Source organism: Myotis nattereri (genome assembly GCF_964212035.1).
Source record: "Myotis nattereri genome assembly, chromosome: 11".
Lineage (NCBI taxonomy): Eukaryota > Metazoa > Chordata > Mammalia > Chiroptera > Vespertilionidae > Myotis > Myotis nattereri.
In genome coordinates, this window is record NC_138086.1 from 58899186 (window position 1) to 58927130 (window position 27945).

Sequence of the window (27945 nt, forward strand, 5' to 3'; positions counted from 1 at the left end):
CTTTCCCTTTCCCACGGAGACAAGCCCTTTGCAGGATCTGGGAGGACAGGGTCTCGTGCATTAGGGACTGTTGCCCACGCGTGGGCTGAGGGAAAGCGCAGTTAATCAAGGACAGTGTCCTGGGAGACTGCACCTACCCGCCAGCTCAGGCTAAATTCTCCAGAGACACCCCAGGCCCCACTGACCCCCAATCCCAGTAGCTTCTAATGACGATGTTTTATTTCTCACTCAAGTTGCACATGCTTCAAAGCCGGAGAGGTGATGGAGCCGCCCTGCCCTGCTCACCTGGATCCGAGGTCGCGGCGGGAGACGGGCAGGTGCAGGTGCCGGTAAAGCTCCGGTTTGCAGGCCACACGCCTCTTCTTCCCTTTGTTCACCGGACAGAGTGGGGCCTTGGCCACTGTGAGTTCAACCTGGGGAGACACACACCCTGTGCGGGGAGGGACCGCCACGTGGGCCCAGCCGGACACCAGTGGGCAGGACGTGCCACCCTTCGACCGAGGGGGAGAGGGCTGCAGGGACAGGCCACCGGGGTGCAGGGTGCGTGTGCACCGAGACACCCCACGTCCCCAGAGCGTCGTTAGCACCCCTCTGCGGAATCATCTGCCCACACCCGTGTGTCAGGGCTCTACCCAGGCCCAGGCCATCCCACCAGGGCTCAGCGCTTCCCTGGTCCCTGGCCCTGCTCCAGTGGGTGAGGTGACGATGGCGTCGCTCAACTCTCCAAATCCTAGGATCGAAGGAAGCGCTGATTTCCAGCCCGGGCATGAGGGTCTGTAAGTAACTCAGGGGCAGCGTGCGTGATGCGGGCGTCTGTGGGCCGCCCGAGACGGCTTCACCCCCTACCAGCTCTCACAGGGAACAAGCGATTTCCGAGCTTCAACTACTGCATGTGATAAGCCGCCCCAACGCGGGCTGTGCGCCCACACGCAGCACGGACACAGCAAGAAGCTCCCGGGCACGGATAGCGTTATTAGCATCATCTTATATTTGGAAAAGCAGTTTTAAAAAAACACTTGAAAATACAAGATAAGGTAACAGTGACATATAAGTTTTCACCTTATATTGCCCGGCCGTTTTTACATATAAATTATTGCTTACTAGCTTCGATAAATACACAGCACAGTCATATATGTACAGAAGCAGAAAGCATGAAATCTGAGGAAGGAAATACTGTTAATGGCAATTCTGGTAATTCAACCCATGTTTCATATTTACCAGCTCCTGCAATGGTGGAAAACGAGGGGTGTGGTCCCTGAGAAGAGAGGTGGGCACCCTGGTTGCGGGCTGTCTATGGGCTAGGCGTTCCCGCCCGCTGACGACGCCACCGCAGTCCTAATGCACGACACGTTGGAAGGCCCGAGTCCTTGCTGCAGCTCACCGATTCCATCCCAGCATTTAACAGCGTGACACGAATACAATAAATAGGCTATGCAAATAAATAGTGCTCTGCTAAAAAACGTTTAGTATGTACAGCTTTGCTTTTTACAGTAGTACATTTTCATCTAGCTTTTTGGCAAATTTTAAAAACATTTCCCCCCTCCCAGTGTTCAGCACAGTGGCCCGCTCATCACGAGCAGGCTGAAATTTTAAGGACGTGTTTGAAGCGTTGAAAAGACACTCCGTGTCAGACAATGGCAGGGCACCCGATGGTCCCCATTTTCATGTTTTCCCCCCGTTTCCGAGACGCTTGGGGTACTGGTGCCATTTGGGAACACGAGTCTGCGACCGTGTACGTGACGGCTGTCACAAGGCGGCCGGGCTGGGACGGGGGCCGCGGGGCAAGCCCAGCTCTGGGGGCCCAGGCCCCAGGCACCCTCTCCTTCCTGCAGCCATTTCTCCCACCAGGAGGCGGTAAGCCACCGAGCGGCATCTGCCCTGCCGACCGGGAGGGTGGGCTTTTACTTCATCCTCACGCTGCTGAGCTCGGTGCACGCCCCACCTGACTTGCCTGTGGACAGGGTCTGGGTAAATGAACTTCTTCTAAACGTAATTAATGATATAGAATAAAGTGAATGCAGGCCATCATATCTATCAGGGCAACCATTTGGCAATTGTGCAGATTAAAAGGAGAAGTGACTCTGAAACGCTGTGGTCTTTGGAGCGTCTGTAAGTATGGATGGAGAAAGGAGATATTCGGCAAGGCTGCGGTTGTGCCCACAGGAACCTGCTGTGCCGATTTCTAAGCGGGGCTGGTTCGCCGGGATGCTGATATCCAGACCCGCAGGCTGTGGAGGGTTGTGCTGCAGCGAAGAGAACCACTCGGAAGGGTGGGTGATGGCGGCAGCTGGCAGGTTTCCAGGGCGGATGGAGATTTTATGCAACCATAACAATCTAAAAGAGCCGGAAAGCAGCAGAGACGTCTCCCAATCCACCCATCTGTCTAGCCAGCACAAAACCTACTCCAAAGAGGCTGTGGCAAGGATTTGGAGGGAGCCCACCCCCACTAACAGGGAGCTGCTGAGCCCCACGTCGGCCGCTCACTGTTGGGCAGCTCAGATTTTTGGGACGAGCTCCATGCTGAGCTAAACCCGGCTCCCACAATTCCACCTTTAGTTCTTTAGTCCCAGGCTTATGTCTCCTCTGCGCTTCTGAAATTTCTGAGAGCTGCTGCCTGGGGCATCGCTGGAGACAGTTGCTAAATTTCAGAAAGATTGGGAGATGTGGACATTCAGAAGATGGGGATGGAAAAGCAAATCTAATGTGAACAAAATCCTCCCTTCCCTCGGCTGCCCCAGAGCCACCCGCCCCAGCTGGAGGAAATGTGACCGCACCACGCTTTCCCCCACCCGTGTCCGCCCACGCCGCGGGGCATGCTCTGCCGACACCATCAAGGTGGGTTTAAACTTGATGCACGTGTGGATTCGTTTGGCCGTGGACATATCTGAAATGAGGTCTAAGCAACGGGTGCTTTGCTGAAAAAGTTCTCTACTAAAGGAACTGCAATAGTTTTCGTTGGAGCAAAGTAGATCCTATATGAATAAAAACTTAAATGCAAAACATGGAGACAATATCAAAATGGGCTTCGATGGTTTGACTGGGAAACGCTCCTCCCTGCACGGAGAGCAGACAGGAAGGCCTGGGCGTGCGGCGAGGCCCGGCCACTGCAGCGTGTGATCGGCCACCAGAGAAGCCTGCTGCCCTGGCTCCAGGCTCAGGTCTCCTCCAGTGGGTCCCATTCCGGTCCCTGCAGCCGGGAGCATTTCTCTAGTGGGCCAGCCTTGGATGGTGCTTTCGACAAAATCCTGTTAATTTTCAGGACTGATGTTTACATGCTCGGGCAGACGCAATCTCTCTGAAAGTTCTACCAACAATCTTCTCCCCGTGGCTCCTTCCAGCGACTCCTCAAGCTCTCTGTGGCTCCTGAGCCAGGACACAGCCCTGCTGTGAGGGGCCAGGCAGCCCCGGATGGAGGTGCTGAGGCGGCAGGAAGTGGTCTGCGCAGGCACCTAGGAGACGCACAGGCGCCGGGCTGAGAAGTGCACCGGGCTCCCAGGGCTGGAACGGGCGTGGAGCTGGCACAGGGAGCCGGTGCCCTGGGAGTTTAGCAACGTGGTAGGTATCTAACTGGCCGGGTGCATTTCATTGCTGTACCCACAGGCTTTTATGAAGGGCAAGGGGACGCTAACCCGTTCTGGAGAAGAGCCAGGGTCTTATTTACTGGAGGAGCCCTAATCTATAAAAATGGACATTAAAAAAAAAAAGACTTAAAAGACTCAGGGAGAAAAAAACACACAAATTATAGGAAGGCCGCTGTCTTGGCTGGAAGGTGAGCTCTAGGACTTGCGAGGGTCCAGCATAAATCCGACGTTTGCTGTGAGACGGGCAGTCAGCACCATCTTCCTCCCTTGCGCTTCTGTAGGGAGGGAGTGCCAAGTGCCTTGCACATCCCACCCCACTCGCCTCCCTGCACCGGCCGCGACCCCTGCACCCGGCGGGCAAGGAGCCGGCGGAGGCGTGCAGAGCACCAGGGCCCCGCCAGGCACCTCTGACTGCCACCCTGACGGAGCCTTCGAGGTGTCAGGCACTGCGCTCTTTCAAAAATCGTATTGTTCCCAACAGGAGGAGAGCCTGCTTGCACGTGCCAAGAAAATCCCTGGAAGTTAAACCATGAGTCAATCTCCTAAAGATCCCTATTTTCCTTACTGGCAAAGCCATGGAGCCTAACTTGTCCACAGTTGCAAATCAGTTGTGCAGAAACGGATTTCACCGGCGAGCCGACATCCGTAAGTGACTGTGGGTGCAAAGCAAGGCCTGCCCCGACATTTCCCTTCTGGGACTCAGGGCACGGATGCCGGCGACGGGTCCTCACGGCTCCCCAGACACAGGGGCCTTTGGTGACGTCACAGTGTGTATCAACAGAGACCACGCCTTCTCCCTGGAAATCTGGACGTGCCATCACCGTCTCCCGGTGTTCAGACAAGCCCCTTCTCTGACAGCCTATACACAACAACCTGCTCGCACAGGCGACGTAGAGCTGCTCCTGAACCTGCACGCCCTCACTGAAATATCTGGCCACTGCACAAGACAGGCTCCCTGGCCTTGACGCTGGCACATCTCAAGTTGAAAACTGGATGGGATCAACAATGTCCATGTAAGAAACCAGGCTTCTCCATGCCAAGATGCTCTGAGTCTTCTGCCTTCTCGGCCGAGAGCGAGAGCGGCAAGGTGAGCTGAGGCCAGGCCCTTCCCCGCCGCGGGTGGCTGGAGCATGTCTCGTGAGTTACTGATAAAACTCAGCAGCTTCTTTTCTCCCAGGAAAGGGACGTGCTGGGCACGGACGTCCTGTGGCGGGAAAGCTGCAGGTGCTCAGGGGGGCGCGGCTGGGCTCACGCGCGAGGCTCGATCCGGTGGGAGAGCTCGAACAGGGCCTGCTGGCTGTCGATGACGTACAGGTGGGTGACGTAGGACTTCAGCTCCTGGTGCTCTTTTGGAGACATGTCTCCTCCTAATTTTTGGAGGGGAAAAAAAAACCCAGTTAATCTCATGAGCGTGGTGATGTTCTGGCTGAATCCCAGTCAACCCCATAGTAAGGCTTAGTGTAAACCTACCAGGCAGACTGTGAGTCAGACTCGCAGAGGAGCTCTCGATGCTAACCGAGCAGTTGCGTTCTCAGATCGGACTAGGTCCCTTGGTCAGGTGTTTAGACCCGGCAAGGTGTTTGTCTTACCGACATGTCTGTGGTGTTTACTACCTAACAATACACAGCCTTCAGCAGCTGGGTTATCACCCCTCTCAGAGGGGAAACAGCATAGACACACGAGTGAGTGGCCGCGTGGGACTGGAACCCGGGCCCTGTGGCTTCTGGGTCTGTGGTCTGAGGTCCCGTGTCACAAGACATGCCCGTTTCTATGGCTCTCACAGGCTCTTAATCTCAGTCTGGAGCTGTGGGAAATCACTGCTCACCTGGTGAGTGCACAGACACAATTCTTTTTGGTGTCCTTAGTTTTTGGGGGGAAAAAATGAAGAACTAAACGTAAGGCATGGCTGACAGGCACCGCAGGTCCCTAAAGGACGCGGCTGGGCTAACATCCACCCCCTGAAAGGCAAGGCGGGGGTTTCCACTCCCCATCCAGGACCTGGGTGGTGCACTGTGACCACACATGTGCCCTGCTGGTGGCAGCTCTGATAAGGAACCAGAGATAAGGGGGCCGGGACAATGGGGCAGGCTCACTTCCCAAACTCAGAAACAAACACATCCACCCCCACCCCAACCCTGGGGCCCCCGAGGCTGAGCTGGGCCGTGGAAGACAATGTGACCTTGAGTGAGTGGCCTGAGGTCACTGGCATCGGGATTTCTGGTGGTGGGGAGGGGGGGAAGGCAGGGCCCAGGCTGCACTCAGTCCGAGCAGAGGGGCGGGGCCTGAGGAGGCTGACATTTCAAAGCAGCTGTTTTTTCCCTCCCTCCTCCATGACAATGTGTTTTGTAACCTAAGGCCTGTATGTCACGGGCGGCTGGTCATTCTTAGGTTTAACAGAAATAAGGCTTTCTGGTTTCAAAAGATAAAAAGCACCAGGAGTTGATGTTTTTACCGTCCGACGTTTTTGAAAGTGACCAAAGGCTGTGTCATTCCGGAGGCCGTTTCTGGAGACACCAAGATAACGTGTCTGTCTAGTGAGCATTGGTGTCGAACACACGATGCTCCCAAGGTAATTTTGTTGTTAAATGTCTGGCCTTAAAAGAGGAAGACAGAGCGAATGGTCCAATCGTGACAATGGACACGTGCAGGCACTCTGTAGTTCATAGGGGCCTTGACTAACTTTATCTTATTTTGTCCCAAATGCTGACAGTGGTTCACCGAGCCCATCGACACTGTCATTTTGGATTTAGGTAATTCAGTCACATATATGATTTTTAAAGAGAGAGAAGTATAGAACAGGCCTCATAGTTATTTGAATTTCTCCCTCGCTTTGTGCTAAGGAGACTTACTCTCTGGTGATGGGAGGTTCGAGACAGGGCCGAGGTCAGCCCAGCCTTCCTGTCCACACTTGCAGCACATAAGCCAGGGCCCAGAGCAAATGCAGCTGAAGTCGTGGAATTAGCCCATAAATACTCGGGAAGCACAGGAGGATGAAAGAAGTACGAACTCATGAGCAACATCATACTTGTGCACGTGAATGGATCTCAGGATAACGTTACTATCGCTGTTTCTCCTGTAACAGCATTGTACTTCCGTGCTTAATGGAGAATTATATAAGCACGTATCAAATGGTATTGATATGAATATTTAGAAAATTAGGTCTTGTATTTATAATTCGTCCTTTCGAACAGAATTCATACAGATGTTCAGTTGTTTTGTTGGGGGATGATATAGCCAGCCAAGACCAGCCCAGACCAAAAAAAAAAAAAAAAAAAAAAAAAAAGATTCTTAAGAATGTGCACCCATCCTTAGAAAGTGCGACTTTGATTTTTCTACTTTACATATATTCTGTATTGTTAAAGAAAAATTGTCTTACAACGAGGATGAATTATTTAACAAAGTAAGTTTTACTTAGCGGACACCTTTGATTGATTTATAATTATTGAATTGAACTTTCTATTTTTTTAATTGCCCTTTATATCTACTGAATCTGCCCAAGGCAAGGGAAGGGGTATGGGCCAGGAAATCGGGCAGACTCGGGGTGATAATGGCTGTGTGATTAACCTCTGAGCTTCCTCTGCCCCATACCCATAGGGGTAATATCTCCATTCACCAGTCACCAATACTGGTGACAGGATCCCACCGCCCATGCGAAAGCTCCGTGAACTCAATAAAGTCAATTTCCTTCCTTCCTGCAATGTTTTAACATGATCGAAACATAATGTAAATTGTGCCCAAGATTTAGAAAAGAGCGAATATTCCTACTTACGTTGGCCTCAGTTGGGAGTCTACAAAAGCGCTCAGAACACACCTTTTCAGTGAAAGGCAGCCCCAGATAGGAAATTTTTGTTGGAGAGGAGGACAGACTCTGGGAGGCGGCACTAGGCACATTTGCAACGATATTCCTATGCCAGGAAGGCTCCAGGCAGAGAGGTTAGGGACGGGCCACCCCTGATAAACCCACTGGCAATTCTGTGCCAATGGGCAAGCTAACAAGACTTCCTGGGGTGGGGCGGGGTGGGGCGGGAGCTTCTGACGGTCCAAAGTCACTCTCTACAGTACAATCTTGCCTCCCTCTGCATCCCAAACATGTGAGATGAAACACAGGGACTGCAGTGTATGTGTACAGCATGCATGTTATACTTCACAGTCTGCTTACACGTTTTACCACAAACCCTTGTGACAGGGTCACCGCCTACACCGCTGCACGCGAATGTACATTGCACGCTGACTGCGATTACTCACCAAACTGGTTGGCCCTGCAGTGTCTCAGGGTCCGGACGGTGTCGGCAATCATATGCTGGAAGGCAAGCAGGACGCAGGTCAGTGGGAGGGTCACTCTGGGTGCAGCCCAAGTAGCATGCTTGCAGGGACAATGGGTAGTTACACCCTCGGGTGTATCTTGGAGCTGGACTTTAAGTGATAATACTGAGCTTGGGTTACAGAAGAGTATTTAGTCCTTGTCTGTAGAAACAGTGGCTCCCACACCCAGTTGCACGATTCTAAAGGAGCCCCGGGAAAACACACTACAAAGATGCAGCTCTCCTCCGCCCGGGGCCCACCTGTCCTGCTGTGCTAAGGCTCTGCCCTCCAGGGGGCGCTTCACCAGCCCCTTCCCCAGGAGGCCTTACTGAGCTCCCCGTGAACCTGGGAGGCCTCGCTCTCAACCTCCTCACTGTCCTTTGTACATTGCAATGGGCTTTGTGTTGTTGCATTTGTTGTGGAGCTTTCCCTTTAGACCAGGTCCCGCCGGCCGGCTCTGCTTGCCAGCGTCTACCAGCTGTCATGCACGTTGACTCCCGCCACCTGCCGAATGGAGGTTGGCATTTTTGTGGAATCAAAGGTTCATGTGTCTCAACTGGTGAGAGGAAGGGAGGCATTCACGAAAGACAAACATTTTCTAGAACCTCCAGATCTTCACAAAAACGTATAATTAGATTCCCCCCTACACTCTTTGGTCTTCTACTTCAATGTCTTTCTTTACAGTCCTCTCTGGTCTCCAGGCAAAAGTCTTCTTAAACTCGCGGCTGCTTCGGACGAGATCCCACCGCCTCCTATTGGTGCCCCTGCAGCCGTCTGCTAAGTGCCGTCACGCTCCGTTTTCCATGATGCAAGAAATACAGCATTTAGGGCAAGGCCACTCTCCGCTCCAGTTCCCCCCATCATGTTCCAGAACAATCTCCAGACACTCTCGTCCTGCTCTAGTCTTCGGGAAAGTCGCAGTGATTCCCTAATTCATTTCAGATCAAGATCCAAACATCATCCCATTATTCAGGCATCCGCACTGTTCATTACCTGGTGCCCCAAACCCCTCCGGGTGGCATCACCTGCCATGCCCTGTGCGTGTGCACTGAGCCCAGGGTCGTGCATACACAGCAAACCCACAGGGGACCACTGCTGTCATAAGTTAATACCACAGAACTATAGAAACTGTAGTATGTGAATGTGACCTACTTATTAAATTGTTCTCACAGCTGTCTTTCTAAGTGGTGGAACATTAAATAGGACAGGGATTAGAGCAGGAGCTCCGCTGCATGTGTGAAGGAAACGGGCCTGACTCATGTCTGCGAGTGTATTGTTAAGTTTCCTTCCCCCGTGGGCCGCTGTTCCCAGCAGTCCCTTGGCGTCACATTGATTTCTATCGTGTGCCATTTGTGCAGGGCTCAGTCCTGAGCATGGAACCTGAGCCCTGATCCTCATTGTTAGGCTTCCTGAAGGCGGAGAGAGGACGATATGGTGAAAAGATGATGTTCTTCCCATTGAGGGATGGAGAGGAGGAAGGGGAGAGCATTTGTTTCTCCATGAGGTCACAGGTTGGACTGGAGCACGGAGAGCCGCTGAGGCAGCGTGGGGAACAGTGGGAATCTCATTAGGCCCACTGAGCGCTCCTGGGTCTTCTGAGTTAATGTGTCGGCCTGCATCAGCCCGATAAAGATAATGCACTGAATTCTCTGCTAGCTGGTTAAGCTAATATCCATCATGAGGAATCGACTCCCCACAAGTTAATTCAGTTACGTCCTCTCGGTTCATTATTGTGAAAGATGATCCTGTTTTAGCGTAAGTGAAACCCTGTCCTTTGCTAAGAAATATCCTTAAAAACACTGCCTCTCCTAGGAAATTCAGTTTCATTCCCCAGCATCGGAGTATAACATAGGTTATGTACAATAGATATTTGCCCTTCTAGAAAATTCTAACGTCACCCTGTCTTTTCTGTGCAAGGAGGGGGTCAGCAGCAGGTGTGCTGTATCTTAAATGCCATCTACTTCGAGGACTAGGCACCCACTGTGTGTCCTAGGGCCTTATATAACGTAGCTTCTGTCTTCTGAATAAAAGTTCTCTTTAGGAATTTAAAATTGAAAATAAGGTATTACTTACATAGGCTATTTCCTTAACCTTTCTTAACGAAACAAGGGTACAGATAATTGCTGACCACAGTAGGTGTATACCTAGGTAGACTTTCTTAGTTTTAGCCCCAATGGTTAGTATGACATCTTAGTACTTATGAAAGCAAGACCCTGGGTGACATCAGCAGGTGTTGAAGGCCTTTCCCGGGGCTGCTCTGAAAAGCAGGGGAGACCAAGATGCTGGTCAGAAACAAGGAGAGCAGGGGGCCGGGGCCCCCTCCATCGCTCGATCCCCTTTGTGCTGTTATTGAATTGTCCTCTCCCTCTGCAGCACTTAGGGGAAATGACACAATGAGCTTAACCAAACCACTGGTTCGCTCCGGGAGAGGGTCAAGCACCAGTCAGCCCTTAACAATGGGTAACCGTCTGTGTACAGAGTGCAATTGTCCTCCCATATTCCAAGGAAACTTACTAGACCTTTATAGGGGATTCCACCTGATGTGACAAGCCCCACCCTATATCCTCACACACGCTCTCCAAAGCTTATCTGGTGCATTGGCCAGGATTTGGAGTAAATATCCTCCAAAGGTTTGATATTCCTGCAATCCCCCCATTAATCCCAAACATTGGAGATTAATCTGCCTGGAAACCAGAATGTTGGTGCCTACAGCCTTTCGTTGCAAATAGCTGCCCTGTGATCTTCAGAACATTACACAGCGACACAGAACACACCTTCAAAGAATAAGTACGGAAACCCCAACACTTTAAATGCCCATTCCCAGCCGTGTTGTTTTGACTGTATGTAGTATCTAAATAACTGAGCTCTGATTCCAAAGCACTTAGTGCAGAGAGAGACTTGGAAAGTTCTAGGCACGTCCACTTCAAAAATAACGAGCCATAGAGGGATGGTCCTCGGGGGTTACACCTACGGCAAGAAGCCTGACTCCTGCCTTCAGACCCTACGTGCATAGTCCTCGAGTTGTACGGTGGCCCTGTGCCCTCTCACCCTGTGTGTGGCGAGTTAGAGCAGGGCACTTGGGAGGCAAAGGTCAGACGCCAAACCTCGTGTAGACTCAGCAGTTTGCACTGTTCTATGGTCATGGTCTGCGTCCCCCACCTCACTCCCCCCCTCCCTCCTCCCAGGGAACCGGGGGTCATTTCCTGAAAGAGTTCACACAAATCCATCACCATGACTGAAAGGTCAGAGGCCAGGATCTATGGACAGGGGTCACTGGTATCATTCTTAACCATGAAGGACAATCTAATTCATGACTAAAGTTCATCGGTCAGACACATCCATCCTCCTTGTCGTCCACCGGGGCTCCTTGGAGCACTCCTATTTTATACTCACTCAGTTCTGACAGGCAACTCCTCCTCTGCCCGGGGCGTGGCTGGCACAGAGGCCAGGAGGAGCCCGCGCAGAACAAAGCCCCGGCCACGTCCTGGGAATAACTCGGGGGAATCCCTGTGGAAAAGCTCTGGCTGGGGACCCTCCTCCTGTCAGAACGGCCTCTCCACGGTGGCCCCCTCTGTCCACAGGCTGATGACAGGGGGTCCTTCCCCTCACACGCCTGCCCTTCCCATCCCCCCTTCCTACCCACACTGGGAGGTGCCCACAGAGCCGTGCATGCTGGGACACAGAGAGACACTGTTCAAGCTGTAAAACTCAACCTCAGGAGTGTCAATTCCCCAGACAGGACTCTTACGTTTTATTTTTGGTTCAATAGCATACCCTCCCTTGCTGATGCTAACCTAATGAAGTTCCATTTTTTAACACTAAAAAGCAGATTTTTTATATTTGGTCTTCAGAACCTTGCTAGCCATGTAGTTTTAATTGTAATACATTTTATTGACAATGCACTACATGCAGCAAATAGCTCCTGGAAATCATCACGTGTTCACTGGAGAAAAGGGCTGCATCCACTGGCTTCTTGGTGCAAAAGGGAAAAGTATACACTTGAAAAGGGAGAAACAATGCGAGCTACTTACCAGCTTCTCAAAATTGACGAGATTATCCAAAAACGTTTTATTTCCCTCGTGAATAAATGTTACATCTGGAAATTAAAAGCAAAAAGATACATGTACCATTAGGAATGGATCAGGAGTCAGGACTGAAGAGGTCTTGAAGCAACATAGCTTATTAATTTTACTTAAACATTATGGATTGGCCCATGCATTTGACACGGCACCTTGAAATTGAATCTGTGCATTATTCGAAGTGAAAGGGCATCATTTATGTGTGTGTGAGTGGGGTGGGGGTGGGGAACGTTATAACATTAACACAAGTATATATTTTGCACTGACAATGAAGCGTTTGACTCTAACTTGCTTCATATAAACTAAGACTTAATACTATTCTATGACCTGACAGGTCCATTATGTTTTTAGGTCAGAACATCTAGCAGAAAACAACAGAATTTCCAGAAATAGTAAGATCTTAATATTTATGTATTTTTTTAAAAAAACAATTTTTGAGAGTGTAGGGAACCTGCTTTATATAAAATGTTCAGACTTAGATTTAGGTGTCTCATGTAGATTTCTGGCTCTCCAAGTCAGTGCCTGACTGTGTACCAGATGTGAGTAGAGAAGGAGGCAGGTTTGAAAATGGCAAGGTTTGCGGCCGTGTTACCCCGGTAGAAAGGAAACACTGCCAATGAAGATAACCTGAGGATGAAGGTTGAAGGCTCATGGGAGAGGAAGGAAGCGTTACGTTTGGCTTGAGTGTCACTGCATTGAAAGTGACAGAAGATCTTCAAACACAGGTCTCCTTGTGGTTGCACGAAACAGGCGCCCTCCCAAGAGACAGGGCAGTGGGAATTGGGCACAACGAAGGCAGCAGCTGAAGCTATGAGAATGGATGACGCAAACGTTCAGATCAGAGGGTCCATGATGGGGTATGAGGGAATCCTCACTGACAAGAACCAGAGTAAGAAATACATGGCAACTTGAAGAGCATGAAAATAATCAGGTTTCGTCACAGACACGGAGGGCCAACCAAATGAAAATAATTTCCCCAAATCGATTAAAACAACCTGATGTAAAAGAGGGAAAAGGATACTGTACAAGCCCTGTAGATAGAAAGGAAAAGCACTGGCATTTAATCAAGACTCTGATCCTGCTGGCTTGCCGGGCCGGGGGGGGGGGGGGCGGGGGGGCAAGTAAGAGCTAGGTGCTCGGAAACCTGCCCACAACACACTGGGCCACCTAACTCTGCCCACTGGGGGGCGAGACGAGTTCTACATACACTTTCCTCGAGGCACCCCTTACACAGCTTCCAGCACCCACTGCAACGTTTCCCTAAGCCTTTTTCCTTTTCTTTCTTTTTCCTCTTTAAACTGATATCCTAGCAGAAAACAATGCAGTGACACAGCTGTCTGACAAAGTCTCTGGCTATTGTACCACCTTTTATGATTTTGCTTTCAGAAAAGACTCGCAAGTTTTCACTGTATTTAGGAAAGAGCGACGGTATTTAGGAAAGAGCAGTCAGCACAGGTGGCTTCCACCTTTTTTGTTTGGCAAACACAGCACCGTGTGCATGCTCTCCACGCGAACCACCGCCGACAGGCCTGGTCTCTCCGAACGCCCGGAGAATTCGGTGACACACGCCCTCTGCCTGCCATCCCGCGCCTGTGAGCCCCAGGATGACAGTGAGGGGCGATGAAAACAGCGACAGCTTATATTTACTGACAGCGTCCGACGCGACATTAACGCGTCGAATCCTCACAAAGGACTGAAGGTAAAGCCCCGGCAGGACAGAATGCGGAGAAACACTGGTCCAAAGAACATGCACAGCTGTCCCACGCTCACAGCTCTGCACGTCACAGCCAGGATTCCAACCCGGGGAGCCCGGTGCCCTCACCACTGTATCCTCTGGCACCTCACCCGCTGGAGGGACTTGACGTTTCTTACAACCCGTCACAGTCAACGTGCCGGGTTCCTGGCACAGGGGGCGCCTGCAGCCTCGGCTCCTCTTCCTGGGGGCCTCACTTACCCTCCATCTCAGGACTTGTCAGGGGAGCAGAGGAGAGGGCTGCTCTCTGAGGGCGGGGCGGGCGGGCAGATGCTGATGGGAATAAGGCCCGGAAGCTTCTGGCAGGTGGGGAGGGAGGAGAGGCAGGAGAAGGGGGTTCAGGTGACTGAGGGTTCGGACCCTTTTGCGTGGCAGGGGTGTCATGGGAAAGGTGTGAGAGATAAGCCAGGAGGTGGCTGAGCTCAGACACTGGGTGGGAATGGCACGTGCCAGGCCCCTTTTATCCGGAGTCACCCGGACACACTCCGAACACTTCACAGCACAGAACTGCAGGTGAAAGGCTCCATCTGAAGAGATGGCAAGTAGGAGAGAGAGAAGACACACACAAGCACCCCGCCATTCCTTTTAGTTAAATACCCCACAAAACTGCAACACTGATCCGACTCTAAGGCACATACACAACCCACAGCGACTCAGTTTACCTTCACACACCTGTCGGGTATTCCTTCCGTGGGAGGGGACCACCATCTCCAAAAACACCACTTTCTACAGACTATTCAGCTGCTTGGGACCGCGAGCCTCAACACTTCTGTAGGGTTTCCCGCTTTCTTAGCAGAGTCCACACCACAGTGACGGGGGGCGCGGGGGAGGGGGAGTATATCAAAAGGCAAGAAATTCAACTGGGATGCAGGAAAGCTGACAGCTGGTAGGAGCCTCAGGCTATGTGGTTACTTCATAATCTTCAGGCTTGCTGGGGACTGAGGACCTCGAAGAATGAGAGATTGGAAGCCTAGCCCTTCCTAACACCCAACAAGTTCAGTATAATCCCTTTACTCTAACTAAAAGGACCCAAAGCAACTTAAATGTACGACAGGAAACCATAAAAATTCTAGAAGAATCCAAAGGCAACAAAATCTCAGACATATGCCGAAGCAATTTCTTCACTGATACAGCTCCTAGGGCACTTGAAACTAAAGAAAAAATGAACAAATGGGACTACATCAAAATAAAAAGCTTCTGCACAGCAAAAGAAACCATCAACAAAACAATGAGAAAACCCACTGTGTGGGAAAACATATTTGCCAATGTCATATTTGATAAGGGCCTAATCTCCAAAATTTATAGGGAACTCATACAACTTAACAAAAGGAAGATAAACAATCCAATCAAAAAATGGGCAAAGGACCTAAATAGACACCTTTCAAAAGAGGACATTCAGAAAGTCAAGAGTCATATGAAAACATGCTCAAAGTCACTAATCATCCGAGAGATGCAAATCAAAACAACAATGAGGTACCATCTCACACCTGTCAGACTGGCTATCATCAACAAATCAACAAACGACAAGTGCTGGAGAGGATGTGGAGAAAAAGGAACACTTGTGTACTGCTGGTGGGAATGCAGACTGGTGCAGCCACTATGGAAGACAGTATGGAGTTTCCTTAAAAAACTGAAAATGGAACTCCCATTTGACCCTGTGATCCCACTTCTAGGAATATATCCCAAGAAACCGGAAACACCAATCAGAAAGGATATATGCACCCCTATGTTCATAGCAGCACAATTCACCATAGCTAAGATCTGGAAACAGCCTAAGTGCCCATCAGTAGATGAATGGATTAGAAAACTGTGGTACATCTACACGATGGAATACTATGCTGCTGTAAAAAAGAAGGAACTCTTACCATTTGCAATGGCATGGATGGAACTAGAAAGCATTATGCTAAGTGAAATAAGCCAGTCAATGAAGGAAAAATACCACATGATCTCACTCATTCATGGATAATAGAGACCATTATAAACTTATGCACAAAAATAGATACAGAGGCAGAGCTGCCTCAAACAGACTGTCAAACTGCAGCGGGAAGGCTGGGGAGGGTAGGGGGTCAGAACGGGGGCGGTAAGAGATCAACCGAAGGACTTATATGCATGCATATAAGCATAACCAATGGACATAAGACACTGGGGGATAGGGGAGGCTAAGGGACTGTCTAGGGCGGGGGGGGGGGGGTAAAATGGACACATATGTAATACCCTTTGTAATACTTTAAGCAATAAATAAAAAAAAAAAAAAGAGAAGGCCGAAACCGGTTTGGCTCAGTGGATAGAGCGTCGGTCTGCGGACTGAGAGGTCCCAGGTTCGGTTCCGGTCAAGGGCATGTACCTGGGTTGCGGGCATATCCCCAGTGCGAGATGTGCAGGAGGCGGCTGATCGATGATTCTCTCTCATCGATGTTTCTAACTATCTCTCTCCCTTCCTCTCTGTAAAAAATCAATAAAATATATTTAAAAAAAAAATAAAATAAAAAAGAGAAGGTTAAAAAAAAAAAAAAAAAAAAGGACCCAAAGCAGTGAGCACAGGTGGGGTGGTGGGTGTATGTGTGTGTGTGTGTGTGTGTGTGTGTGTTTTCTAAAGTAGTTTATTGCAACTTTTAAAATAATTTTGCAATTAAAAAAGCCTAACCATTAATGTAGTTTATTTTTTCCAAAATGTCTTATTCTCAGGCATGATATATACATATTTCAAATTTTCATCCTATTTTCCTTTGGAAATTATTTCAGACGAAAATGGCAGCTTTAAATACAAAAGACTGCTAATGATGTTTATTTTTGTAATCACAAACAATTAATGTGAAGGAAAAATAAGTGCTTATTTAACTCAAGAAAACTTCTAACGAAAAAAAGAAAAATGCGTTTAAATTTCCTAGAGCGAATGGGTGATGTCTATTCAGTAGAAAAAAAGGGGAATTTGTTGTGCTGCCAACAAGGAGGTCTCGATAAGCTCAGTGAAGCAGAAAATTGCATCCGAGCTAAGATGTAGGTGTGAGACACCTGACTGCATTAAGTAGTTTTTGGGGAAAATCACCACTAAACAGCAGAAAGCTCTGCTCATATCTGATTAAGTTAAGGGGGCATTGCCAGCTAATTCCTCATTACCTTAAAAACATCTGTTTCAAAGTTTAAATTCCTAAAGTCATTCCTTTCTAAGAGCTGTCCTCACTATTTTTCCTATTTGTGTCTAAATGAGCCTGTGTTCTTCTTCCTGCCACCCCTGCTCTCCCGCTGCATGTGTCTCATTTGCAAATAAAAATCATAAGCCTGAATAAACCTATCCTAAAAGGAAATAAACGTGGAGAACCAAAGGTCCCTTTAAGTTATTTTGCTATTACAATCTCTCCTTTTCCATCCATGTACATTTAGTGGACTCTTTTCAGGGTGGATGAAGTGTCTGTGCACCTCTCAATTGTTCTAATAGATTATTATTTTTTAAAAATATATATTTTAATGATTTTTTTTACAGAGAGGAAGGGAGAAGAATAGAAAGTTAGAAACATCGATCAGCTGCTTTCTGCACACCCCCCTACTGGGGATGTGCCAGCAACCAAGGTACATGCCCTTGGCCGGACTCGAACCCGGGACCCTTGAGTCCGCAGGCCGATGCTCTATCCACTGAGCCAAACCAGTTACGGCTGTTCTAATAGATTATTGTCTTTATGGTTTCACAGAGATGCTTGCTTTATGCCAGATGAAGACCAAATGAGTAGCTGCAAGAGTGAATAGCAACTCAGTAACTCTCAGGAACTCTCTGCTGTTCCTGAGAGAAGCCGAAGAGGGGATACCAGCTTCGCCCATGGGGCGGGCAAAGGGGTAGGCGGGTGAAGGAGGAAGCGGGGGAGGATGGCCGGGCCAGCCAGCCCTCCAGCTCCAGGTAACTCATTTCCAGATTCACATCTAAGGACCTAGTCATGGGGACCGGGCCCAGCCAAAGAGCAGAGGCTATGTAAAAAGAAAAGAGTGTTTCTATAAAATCCTTCCAAGGAATCACAATATGGCCAAGAAAAATGACCAAATCCGCCCTGGCCGGATGGCTCAGTTGGCTGGAGCATGTCCTGTACAACAGGAGGTGGCAGGTTTGGTCCCAGTCAGGGCACATACCTAGGTTTCGGATTCGAAACTGGGCTGGGAGGCAACCGATCAATGTTTCTCTCTCATATTGATGTTTCTCTCTCTCTTCTCAAATCAGTAAGAAAAGAGAGCAAACCCCCTGTGGAAAACTCACAGGTGGGACATGTACGGAAGGTCAGGAGCGTAGGCCAGATTGAAATGAGCTTCCCCTGAATGAATCCCCTTGGTGTGAAAGGACCGCTGAGACCTCATCAGTACATTTAGCCAACATGTCTCATGAGGCGTCATTTGCTGCTCCACAGAGAAGTCAGCAGACTAACCTGGAGTGGTCACGTTCTTCCCCAGCGGACCCCCCTCCTGGAAAGAAGCGTGTCCTGACCCTGACCCGCCTGTGCCCCACATGGCAGGTGTGGGCTGCGGCTCTGAAACTGGGGCTGCCAACGCAGCGCCCAACTGACTGCCTCTGGGGTCCTGCATGCCAGCCTGGTCTCGGTTGAATTGAGTGGATTGTAAACTCACAGAAAAATAAACGGCGCATAGGAGCAGGTGAAGTAAACACACAACAGTGTCCAGTCCTAAATTCTGTGCGTCGGAGAAAATGCTCTGCTGTCTGCTCACGTGTAAGTCCGTATTTTAGGCATCTCAGAAATAACGGCGCGTTTGAAAAGCAACCACAGGGAAACCCTGTTAGTTCTGAATGTCGAAATTACTCTAAAGCGATAAACTGAGCCCTCTTTTGTTGTTGTTGTTGTTCTCTACAGTTATAACGATGCATTTCTGGAAGATGGAATTACAAGTAGAAGAGAAAAAATCGTTACCTTTGAGCAGTAAGGGCATGAACGGGATTTTGGGCGGCTTCATCTTTTTGAACGCATCTCTGTAGGCTTTGTGGTTCAGGGAGGGATCCTGTGCGGCCAAGCGGATCACAAAGAGAAAGAAGAAAATCAATCTGCTATAGAAACAGCTCTCAGCCCACGTTGCTATGCAATTTGAACATGATTTGGATATGGAGACGTCTTCCCTAAGAACGAAGGGGACAAAGGTTTCCTAGGGAAATAAACTCACTAAATTAGGGCAGGAAATCTAGGTAATGAGTGAAAGCCAGCTTATTGGTTTACAATAATGGGAAGTGACTGCAAAAGAGAGAGACACCTTTTGATGGCCCTATTCTTTTCCTCGAGTCAGTTCTGTAAGTACAGTTTCCTCCGCATAATTTCTGTCGTGAGGAAACCGTGGTGTCTTTTGTCAGGGACACGGCACAGAAAAATGCCCTCGTGATGCACAGACAATGCAGCGAGCATAAGAGAACCGCCTTACTGTGTTCTGAAAAGAAACTATGATACATTTTGTACCTGAGCCTAAGAAATGGTAAGAGGACAAGAGAAGGATGCATAAGCCAGTGACTGCACACTAAATTTACACCCGTGCACTTCATAGGCTTGGAGATGGACCACACGTAACAATCTGCCGGCTGAAAACCACGCCAAAGGGCCATTCGCAGTGCTGTGTTCCACAGAGAAGCAGCGTTAACCGTGTACTTGCTTCACTTCATAAGAAGCAAAGCTACATGTTCAGGGCGGGTGAATGTGTGTGTCTAACTACCTGCCCCGATGGAGTGCAGGCCCCCCCCTTCCTGCCCGCCCCGCCCCCCCACTGGAATCTAGAAGACAATCAGACGCTGGCAACTCATTGGAAGGATAAGTCCTCTCTGGGTCAACTACTTACTGTTAAACTTTCAAGTTCAGAGAAAAGTTTCTTAAACTTCCCAGGGATTTTCTAAAAACAAAGACAAAAAAAACACACACAAAAAGGTCAAAGAGGTCAGCTATTTTGAGAGGCGACCGGGGAAGGGTTCATGAAGTTGTGCTGATGTGTGCCGTGGCTGTGCACGTAAATCTCTCACGTGGCTCTACCCTGACTGTTCCCCGTCGGCGGTTTTCATCACCCCGTAATGTGGCTGTGGCTGTGCATCGCTTGGGAATGTGGCGAAAAACAGTTTAAAATACGTAACAGCCACGTGACTGGCATTGGGCTGGTTAGACATTCCACACACAGATGATTTTTTTTAAATAAACACTTGGATTTCAGTCCATGTTCTACCTTCATCTTCTTAAATAGTCTTGCTGATTGGGAATAATAATGTCAGCTGATATTTTTTGTGTAAATGAAATAATGATGTCTCACTGCAGAGGGCTAACGAGTGCAAGGCTGTGAAACCCTCCATGACGAAGCCTGCACTTTGACAGGTAGAATGACTGGGTTACAAAGATCAGCCACACGGACAGGCGGCGTGTAAGTGACAGCGATATGCCATCCTCCCCATCACAGCTTCGGGCCTCAGGAAGAAGAGCCGGGGTTTCCCAGCCGCCTGTCACGTGGTCAGCTACGTGCAAAGCTGGGTGCCTTCCACACTGACATGGTCAGCAGACGGTCTGCCTCTGAGTTCTGCCTCCGCCCTTTGCTGGCTGTGGGGTTTGGTGTGAGTCTCAGATCAACCAAAGGACTTATATGCATGCATATAAGCATAACCAATGGACATAAGACACTGGGGGATAGGGGAGGCCAGGGGACTGGCTAGGGCGGGGGGGGGGGAATGGGCACATATGTAATACCCTTTGTATTACTTTAAGCAATAAAAATAAATAAATAAATAAATAAATAAATAAATAAAAAATAATAAAAAAAAAGTCCTCCGACTGACGTGAGACGAAGCCTGCGAAGTGCACAGTTCATGGTTGGTGCTGAACAAATTCCAGCCACGAATGCCAGAGCCCATGTCCTGGAAGAGATCGGTGGGACTTTCTGCTTCCAAAACACATCAAAGTCATGGAGGCAAACCCTACAGTAATTAGACTTGTAAGTTATTTAGAAATAGACGTTTCAATTTGATGGTTTTGAATTTGGACTCCGTTTAGCACAGCACACAGACAGTTTAATATGTTTGGAAACTACTGTGATACAGACCCACCTATATTCATGAATGGAGGACAAATCAAATGAGAAAAGGCAAAATGCAGCCATCTGCAACTTACTCCCACTGTTCTTCCGAGCTGCAAATCTTAGTCTGTTGGACATGACACACGAATGTCCCAGTGGCTCCTCAAACTCAGAGCCAAACTGGTCACCTCCAGGGGTTAGCCATGAATGGGCCAAATCCGGTTCACAGCCTGCTCTTGTAAATAACGCTGTACTGGAATGTGGCCACGCCCACTCATGTACATACACCTTGTGCTGACTCTTGCACTGCAGTGGCAGAGTGGAGTCCCTGAAATAGAGACCGCAAGGCCTACACAGCCTACACACATTTGCTGTCTGGCCCCTTACCTGCAGAGCTGGCTGACCCCATTCTATTCCTTTACATCTGCTCCTTCCCCTATTGGGGACCGTGTGCTCACTCGTCAGCAGGCCTAACGGTCCCACGGTCACTTCTGCTTGGTGCCCACCCCAACCCCCAGCAACTCCCAACTCAACCTCTAAGCCCCTGCTTCTCAGAGCTTCTCTGTAGAGTCTCCTCGCTCCTGGGAGGCAGAATGAGTCCTCTACTTGCTCCTCTGCGGTCCGACTGGACTTGGTTCAGCATCTCCTCCATCAGAGCCCCTCTGTTCCCATCTGTCTGACCGCCCTCCTTCTGCCAAGGTGAAGGCGCAGCGCCGTGCACAAAGTAGGCAGCCAATGTGCTCAAGGGATGTATGCACATGGTTTGGATTTCATTTCTGCCCCCCATGCTTGCAAAGCAAAGCTTTTTTCCAGGTTTAACTCAAATTCCACTCGCCTCTAGCCCTTGCCAGCCATCTGTTCCTCCTCTGGTCAACCGGGGCATTGGCGGCCCACCTCCTTCATCTTATGATGTGCACACACGGTCTCGTTTGCTTCGCCAGAGCAGGCAAGCCTTTCGTTTCTTTCTTTGAACCTTCTTAAGGGGCACTGGCCCTGACCCTCAGGCCACCCACCCCGGTGCCTTCCGTCAGGGCATCTCCCTGACCCACAGAAAGTGAACCTGCAGGTTGCCCTGAGACCTACGCTGAGACCTAATGTAAGAAAAGGAACAGGGGCCTCTCAGCTTCTCTCCCACAGGAGTTTGCATTGGGACCCACGAAGGGAATGAGCAGTTACTGATCAGAGCTGAACCTGGGAAGATGGAGAGAGGCCAAGGAGACTGAAGTGAACACATGCAGGCTGGAGCCAGGAGGAGGGGGCTAAAGAGAGGGGGTGAGGGGGCGTATGGTCCACAGAGTGAAGTGGGCAATCAGCAGGGGACAGGGAGTGAAGGAAACAAAAGCCCAAGAAGAGAAGAGCCCCACCTCAGTGCCTGGCTCAAGAGGGATGCCCCAACCGCAGCTCTTCCCACATATACCCTTCAAGTCCATGTTTGAGAACTTGGGCTAACTTTTGTGGGCCTCTCCATCTTAGAACCTAAACAGGCTTCATCATGTAACAGCAACAGAAGCAGAACCAGGATTTGGGAGGCCTGAAACGTATAGCATTTTGTGGGCCCTCTTTAAGAAAATCAATACAAAATTACTTTACTTTTGCAAATTTTACGAAGATGTATATTGTCCATGTGAACACACTGCCAGGGGCCCAGCAAGTGTGAGGCCCGGAAGCTTAATTCGTCAGCGTCTCAGCCAATAGACTTCTGGACACACGGCCCTCAGGTGAGCGTTTGAAAGAACCACCATTGGTACCCACGCCACCTCAGGGAAGAGCCGAGGAAGACCAAATCTGCAGGGGTCATTTTACAATTCTCATCGCTTTCATACACCTTACACAACCGTTTTGAAGACCATTTGATTAAAACAGTCCCTCCCAACTGGACACATTATTTTTTATGTAAACCCTTTAAATGAATTTGCGCATTGTAAACAAAGGCTTTTTGCGGGCCCGTCTCCCGTTCAGCTTTATCTGTCCCTCCCACTCCCCTCTCTGTGAGGACCCCAAGGCTCACCTCCCAGGTCTGCGACAGCCGGCTGACAGAAGCGGTGTTGAGACCCATCACAATAGCAAAGAAAGAATTCAGGTTCCTCTGGGCTTTGCAGCTGCGGCATAAAAGAAAGCAGAAGGCACTTTGAGGCAACATCCTTTCTCCAGGTGATCGCAAAAGACACAAGTGAAAATACTCCCTGAGGCCAGAGTTCAACCTCAAGGGCAGGGCTGGACCCTGCTCTGTAGCCCCCACATGCCATGAGCACCCCAGTGGGAGGGTGGTGTCCCCGCCAACGTTTCTCATAGAAATGAACTGATTTCAAAGGCTTCAGCCCATCCTTACTTATCTTTAGGAGAAGATCTATGCTCTGATACCTTCTGACACTTCAAAAACTTCCTCCTTTTTAACCATCTATTTTGGATGCATTTACAGTTTCAACTGAAAATTCTCAAACTCGTCTTCCTCTATATATACCATACCCTCATCATGCTAGCTCTCCAGTTCCGTCCCTTTCATCAGCAAGCTGTCTATTTTTTGATAGACAAGCCCCTCTCCCTTCACAGGTCTAAGTGGCCCCTCCCATTACACTCAGACATACCTTCTTTGCTATCCACAAAATTACTACTATAGTCTGGATATACGTAAAATATGGCCCATACTATGAGGATACTGTCTCATTTAGAGAAAGAAGGAGATAACATGCAAAATGAGACCATGCTGAGCTCCATTCACTCTGCAAGGTTATCTGTTGTGCATGATGTCAACTTTGCCTTTGACTTAATTGGTCAAAATCCCACCAACATTCACAGCCGGCTGAGGGAGTCCGGAACAGCAGACGGAGGCATTCTGCCCATCACCCAAATACCAGGTAGGCAGCAAGCCATTCAGATGGCATTTACTGGAGTTGAAACAGACTTTTGGGAGAAATGGATTATTATTATCTATATATAAAAAAGCCTAAGTGACTATCTGACCATTAGACCATCCAACCGGTAGCTACGATGTGCACTGACCACCGGGGGCAGACACTCAACGCAGGAGCTGCCAATCTGCAGTGACTTGGCAGCTGCGGTTCTTGGGTGATGCACCCGGAACCAGAGAGGAGGGAGCCCGATTCCGATTCCTGGTGCATCACTTGAGAACTGCCCTCTCACAATCTGGGACCCCTCAGGGGATGTCAGAGAGAGCTGGTTTCAGCCTGATCCCCGTAGGCCAGGCCTAGGGACCCCACCCTCTAATTCATTATAAAAAGGCTTCTTCTTCTTGTTATTCAGTATCATTTATCTATGTGGGATCGTACATATAATTCTCATCTTTTTATCGTTTAGCCCTCCATAAATAATTTTCTTGGCCCAGATCTCTTTTTCACTCAGACTTAAAATAAAAAGGCACCTATAACTAACATCTGACTGTGAAAAGGAAAAAAGAATTAAAACAGACACGATTTCTCTAGAAGAAGAATTGATGCAGTACAAATATTGGATACCATTCCAGTTCGGACTCCTCTGTGACTGAGGTTCATTCATTCCATGGTAAGAACAGACCGGCTGACACTAAACATGCCAGTTTAGCAAAACTCCTTTGTCTGTGAGAGGGAATAAAATCTACTCTACCCACAGGGGTGGGGGATGGGATGGTGAGAAGGAAGGGAGACATGAATATGCAAATAGGATGCCTGAGGCAGGGAAAACACTTCGTGATCACGGAAATTATTGTTTTCCCTAGGCTACCCCTACCACTGTGATGATAAAGAATTTAACTTCGTGTTTCTATTGCCATTCCAGTCCACGGGCTAGGGTTAGAGACCAGGACCGTAAATAATTCAAGATCATGGGGCCATACGGAGATGTGAACAGATTTCATTTCCCTGAGGATCCATATAATCTTACACTGAGAAGAGAGCTGTGTGGCGTCATTTTACTCCTTGAAACATTAATCTCCCATTTCTCCAAGTAACTGGCATTTATAAGAACGTGTGTTTTTTTATTCAAAAGAGCCTCACCTTTAGGTATTTCACAGGCTGTTATGGAATGTATTGGCCAAATTAAAAAAAAAAAAAAAAAAAAAGAGGAACATTTAACATAAGAGCAGCCCAAGATTAAGGCTTCTGTGCTTCCCTTCCAGGCACACCAACCAAGTCAGGCAGCCCCACTATCTCTCGCCAATAAATGAAACGCTCTGCCTCTGGGGTCTTCTCCCTACGGTTCAATCTACACGCAACTCTCAGGCCAGCCTTCCTGAGGGACCACTCTGAGCACCCGCTTCCTGCACAAACATTTTCAGTGACCCCCTACCGCCTCCTCCAGGCAGTGCAAACGCTTCCATCTGAAATTCAAAATCCTTTACAGATTGGTCCCATCGGCCTTTGCAGATGAATCTCCCACAACTTCCTTCCAAACACCCTCCGCGAGGGTCCCACTGGGTCAGGAACCACGTGTGCTCTGCCCCCAGTGAATGTTTTCACACCCTCCTGCTCACCTTGTTGGTATGTGAGCTTCCCCTCCTTAAAGCCCCAGAATGTGAGCTCACACCGTGTCACTCCCCAGTTCTAATCTGCACGATGGCCACCTGTGTCATAGAAGCGCCGCCCCGGTACCCGCAGACTGCAAACCCCCAGAGGCAGGAATGGGGTGTCGGCTCGGTCTGATTTCCCCACGGTTCCTGCGTGGACCCGCACCTATACTGAGCGATCAATAAGTATTTCCTGAATGCTGGTCTGACATGTATGCAGAACAATGATACAAACACTATTCTGGAAGCCAAAGGAGAAGTAAAGTGGGAAGGCTGGGAGGGAGAAGGAACGGGAAAGATTCCGGCTCCTGCCGCCTGCTTCCATTGGGAAGCTGTCCCAGGAGCGTCTCAGGGCACTGATCTGGTATATGCAGAGATGCTCCCAGAAAGTTACTAAAATGTCATTCCACCCACATTTACGGAGTCCCTGCTAGTCACCGAGTCCGCTTCCAGGCTCCCAGCACAATGACTGCTTAGAACTGGTCCCTGTCCCCTGGAGCCTCTCATAGCCCAGGGAAGGAGCCCTGTACAAACAGGTAAGTTCAATAAACATAATAAAGGCATTTTTAAAAAGCAAACAAAGCATGAGTGTGTGTGTGTGGGGGGGGGGGGGAGAGGGGTCTGGGTAGGGAGTAGTTGACCTTTCATTTGAAACTCAGTGATGTCGTCAAGAAGGAAGAAAAACTTGCCCTACATCTTAAAGAGTGACAGCAATCTGCGGGGTGGAAAGGGCCCTTCTTAGCAGACGCAACACATGTCCATGCTTGGAGCACGGTGTGCCTGGGAAAGAGACAGCCATTCAGAGTGGCTGCAGCATGGGGTGCACCCAGCAAGGGGTAAGGCTCAGAGGCCAGGAGGGACCAGCCAGTGTAGGGCCTGCTAAGGAGTTCGTAAGGTTCACACTGTGGGCATCAGGAGGCTGAGAGCAGAATTCTCGGAAGCACCTGATTCTCAGTGATGGTTACCCCGTCCCATCACCTCCCCCATTTTTCGAGCTGCTGTAGCTCCCGGGCCACATGGCAATTTGGCAGCAGGATGGGTATGTGTGCAAGGCCTGCTTACTAGCTCCATAGCACAGAGCAGAGGGCTTCAGTCTGGGATTTTGATATGTACAGTGGGGCCTTAACTTACGAGAGTCCTGACTAACGAGTTTTTCGAGATACGAGCCATCCCTCGGCCGATTTTTTGCTTTGAGTTGTGAGCTAAAATTTGGGTTACGAGCCAGCTTCAGATACCCCACCGCTAGTTGGCGCAGCGAACATCACAGTGAACACCACAACATCAGCCCAGAATCATGTGTCTCACTCGTTCACTTTATGATTTGACATACAAGTAAGTTGAGTTACGAGGTCCGTCACGGAACGAATTGAACTCGTAAGTCAAGGCCCCACTGTGCTTTAAAATAGAAATACTTCAAATGCAGAGTCATAAATATTCATGAAGAGACCTTTCCAATCATTGGGTCACTTAACCCATGTGACATGTTTACATCCACCCTTCCTGTCACCACAAGGGAAACAGTGCTCGGCAAGGAGAGGAGCGGAGCGGAGCGGAATTGCAGGTTTTCCTATGAGGAACTCACTGGGCGGCGATTTTGATGAACTTCTTCACCAGCTGCACCCGCTTGCCCAGCTGGCTGCAGAGCAGAATCTCCGTGGCCACCCAGAGCTGGACCTCATTGCAGCGCTGGAGCAGGAGGCTGAGGTTCGCTGTGTGCTCCCCACTTCCTTGTCTGCTGAATGTGAAATAGATCAGCTCTTGCTGAAAGAAAAGGTAGTCATGCCAGTGTTTATTTCCAGCACAAAGTCAGGTTGATACAAAATTCAGTCCCTCTTTAAAAGCTCTTTCTGGTAGCCATTCTCATACCGGACTATGCGACAATATATTCAATTTGAAACGACTTCCCTTTAGTTTTAGGGATGCCTCATTAAATAATGTTCACTTAGACTTCTTATATAAATGTATTTCTTGAGAATGTAAGAATGGTGCCTTTACATGGAAATCTAAGACATTCAACGTTTCAATCACAGGCTGAATGAAATCCAAAACTTGTTACGTTGGCAAATTCTAGTGTAAATGAAATACTATCATAGTACTTGTTAAGATGCACATTAGACCCTCACAGGTAGAGTCTAGGCAAGGGTTCTCAAAGGGGTTAGTGTGAATCAGGATCACCTCCCTTCCCCCAACCAGACTCTGATTCAGGTGGTCTGTGGTAGGGACAAAAATGTCCATTTCTAACAAGTTTCCAGGCAGCGCTGATGATGCTGGTCTGGATGCCCAGGCTTTGAGAGCCATGGACCCAAGACAGTGTCAAATCTTAAATAGAAAGAGCACGGTCCAAAATGAAAAAAATTTGAGCAAGACCAGTAACTATTTACTATATATATGGACTGTTCCCATGTAAAGCAATAGAAGATTCTTATTTCTAAATGGAGGTGTGTGTATCTACAGAAGTCGTTCACATCCTCCCACTGCCTACGCAGGACACATCCTGTTCTATTAACATTTCCAAGGTCACATGTCATTGAGCGGGAATGACTCCCCTACTTGCTCAAATTCAGATCATCATGTTGAAAATTTAATGAGCAGATATGAGGACACTTAGAAGTTATTCCCAATTGAAAGCAAAGCTCAGGGAGCACGCAGGGCCTGAGTCCCTCCTGCAGGAGGAAAGGCTGCCTCATAGTGAAGGTGCCACTACAAGGC

At 49.1% G+C, this 27945-nt stretch overlaps 1 protein-coding gene across 1 annotated transcript in view; it reads right to left on the minus strand.

Annotated features, from left to right (window-relative positions):
- Nucleotides 1-965: 965 nt before the first annotated feature.
- The window catches only part of RAPGEF5 (Rap guanine nucleotide exchange factor 5), a 199741-nt gene continuing 172761 nt past the window's right edge, over nucleotides 966-27945 (minus strand). Inside the window, exons 20-26 of the mRNA XM_081102021.1 lie at nucleotides 26819-26997; nucleotides 22747-22837; nucleotides 19527-19577; nucleotides 18620-18707; nucleotides 11915-11979; nucleotides 7827-7881; nucleotides 966-4948 (exon numbers count right to left, since the gene is read on the minus strand). Coding sequence (XP_080958147.1) covers nucleotides 4830-4948; nucleotides 7827-7881; nucleotides 11915-11979; nucleotides 18620-18707; nucleotides 19527-19577; nucleotides 22747-22837; nucleotides 26819-26997 — 648 coding nt within the window. The 3' untranslated portion in view covers nucleotides 966-4829. The remainder of the gene's footprint in view (nucleotides 4949-7826; nucleotides 7882-11914; nucleotides 11980-18619; nucleotides 18708-19526; nucleotides 19578-22746; nucleotides 22838-26818; nucleotides 26998-27945) is intronic.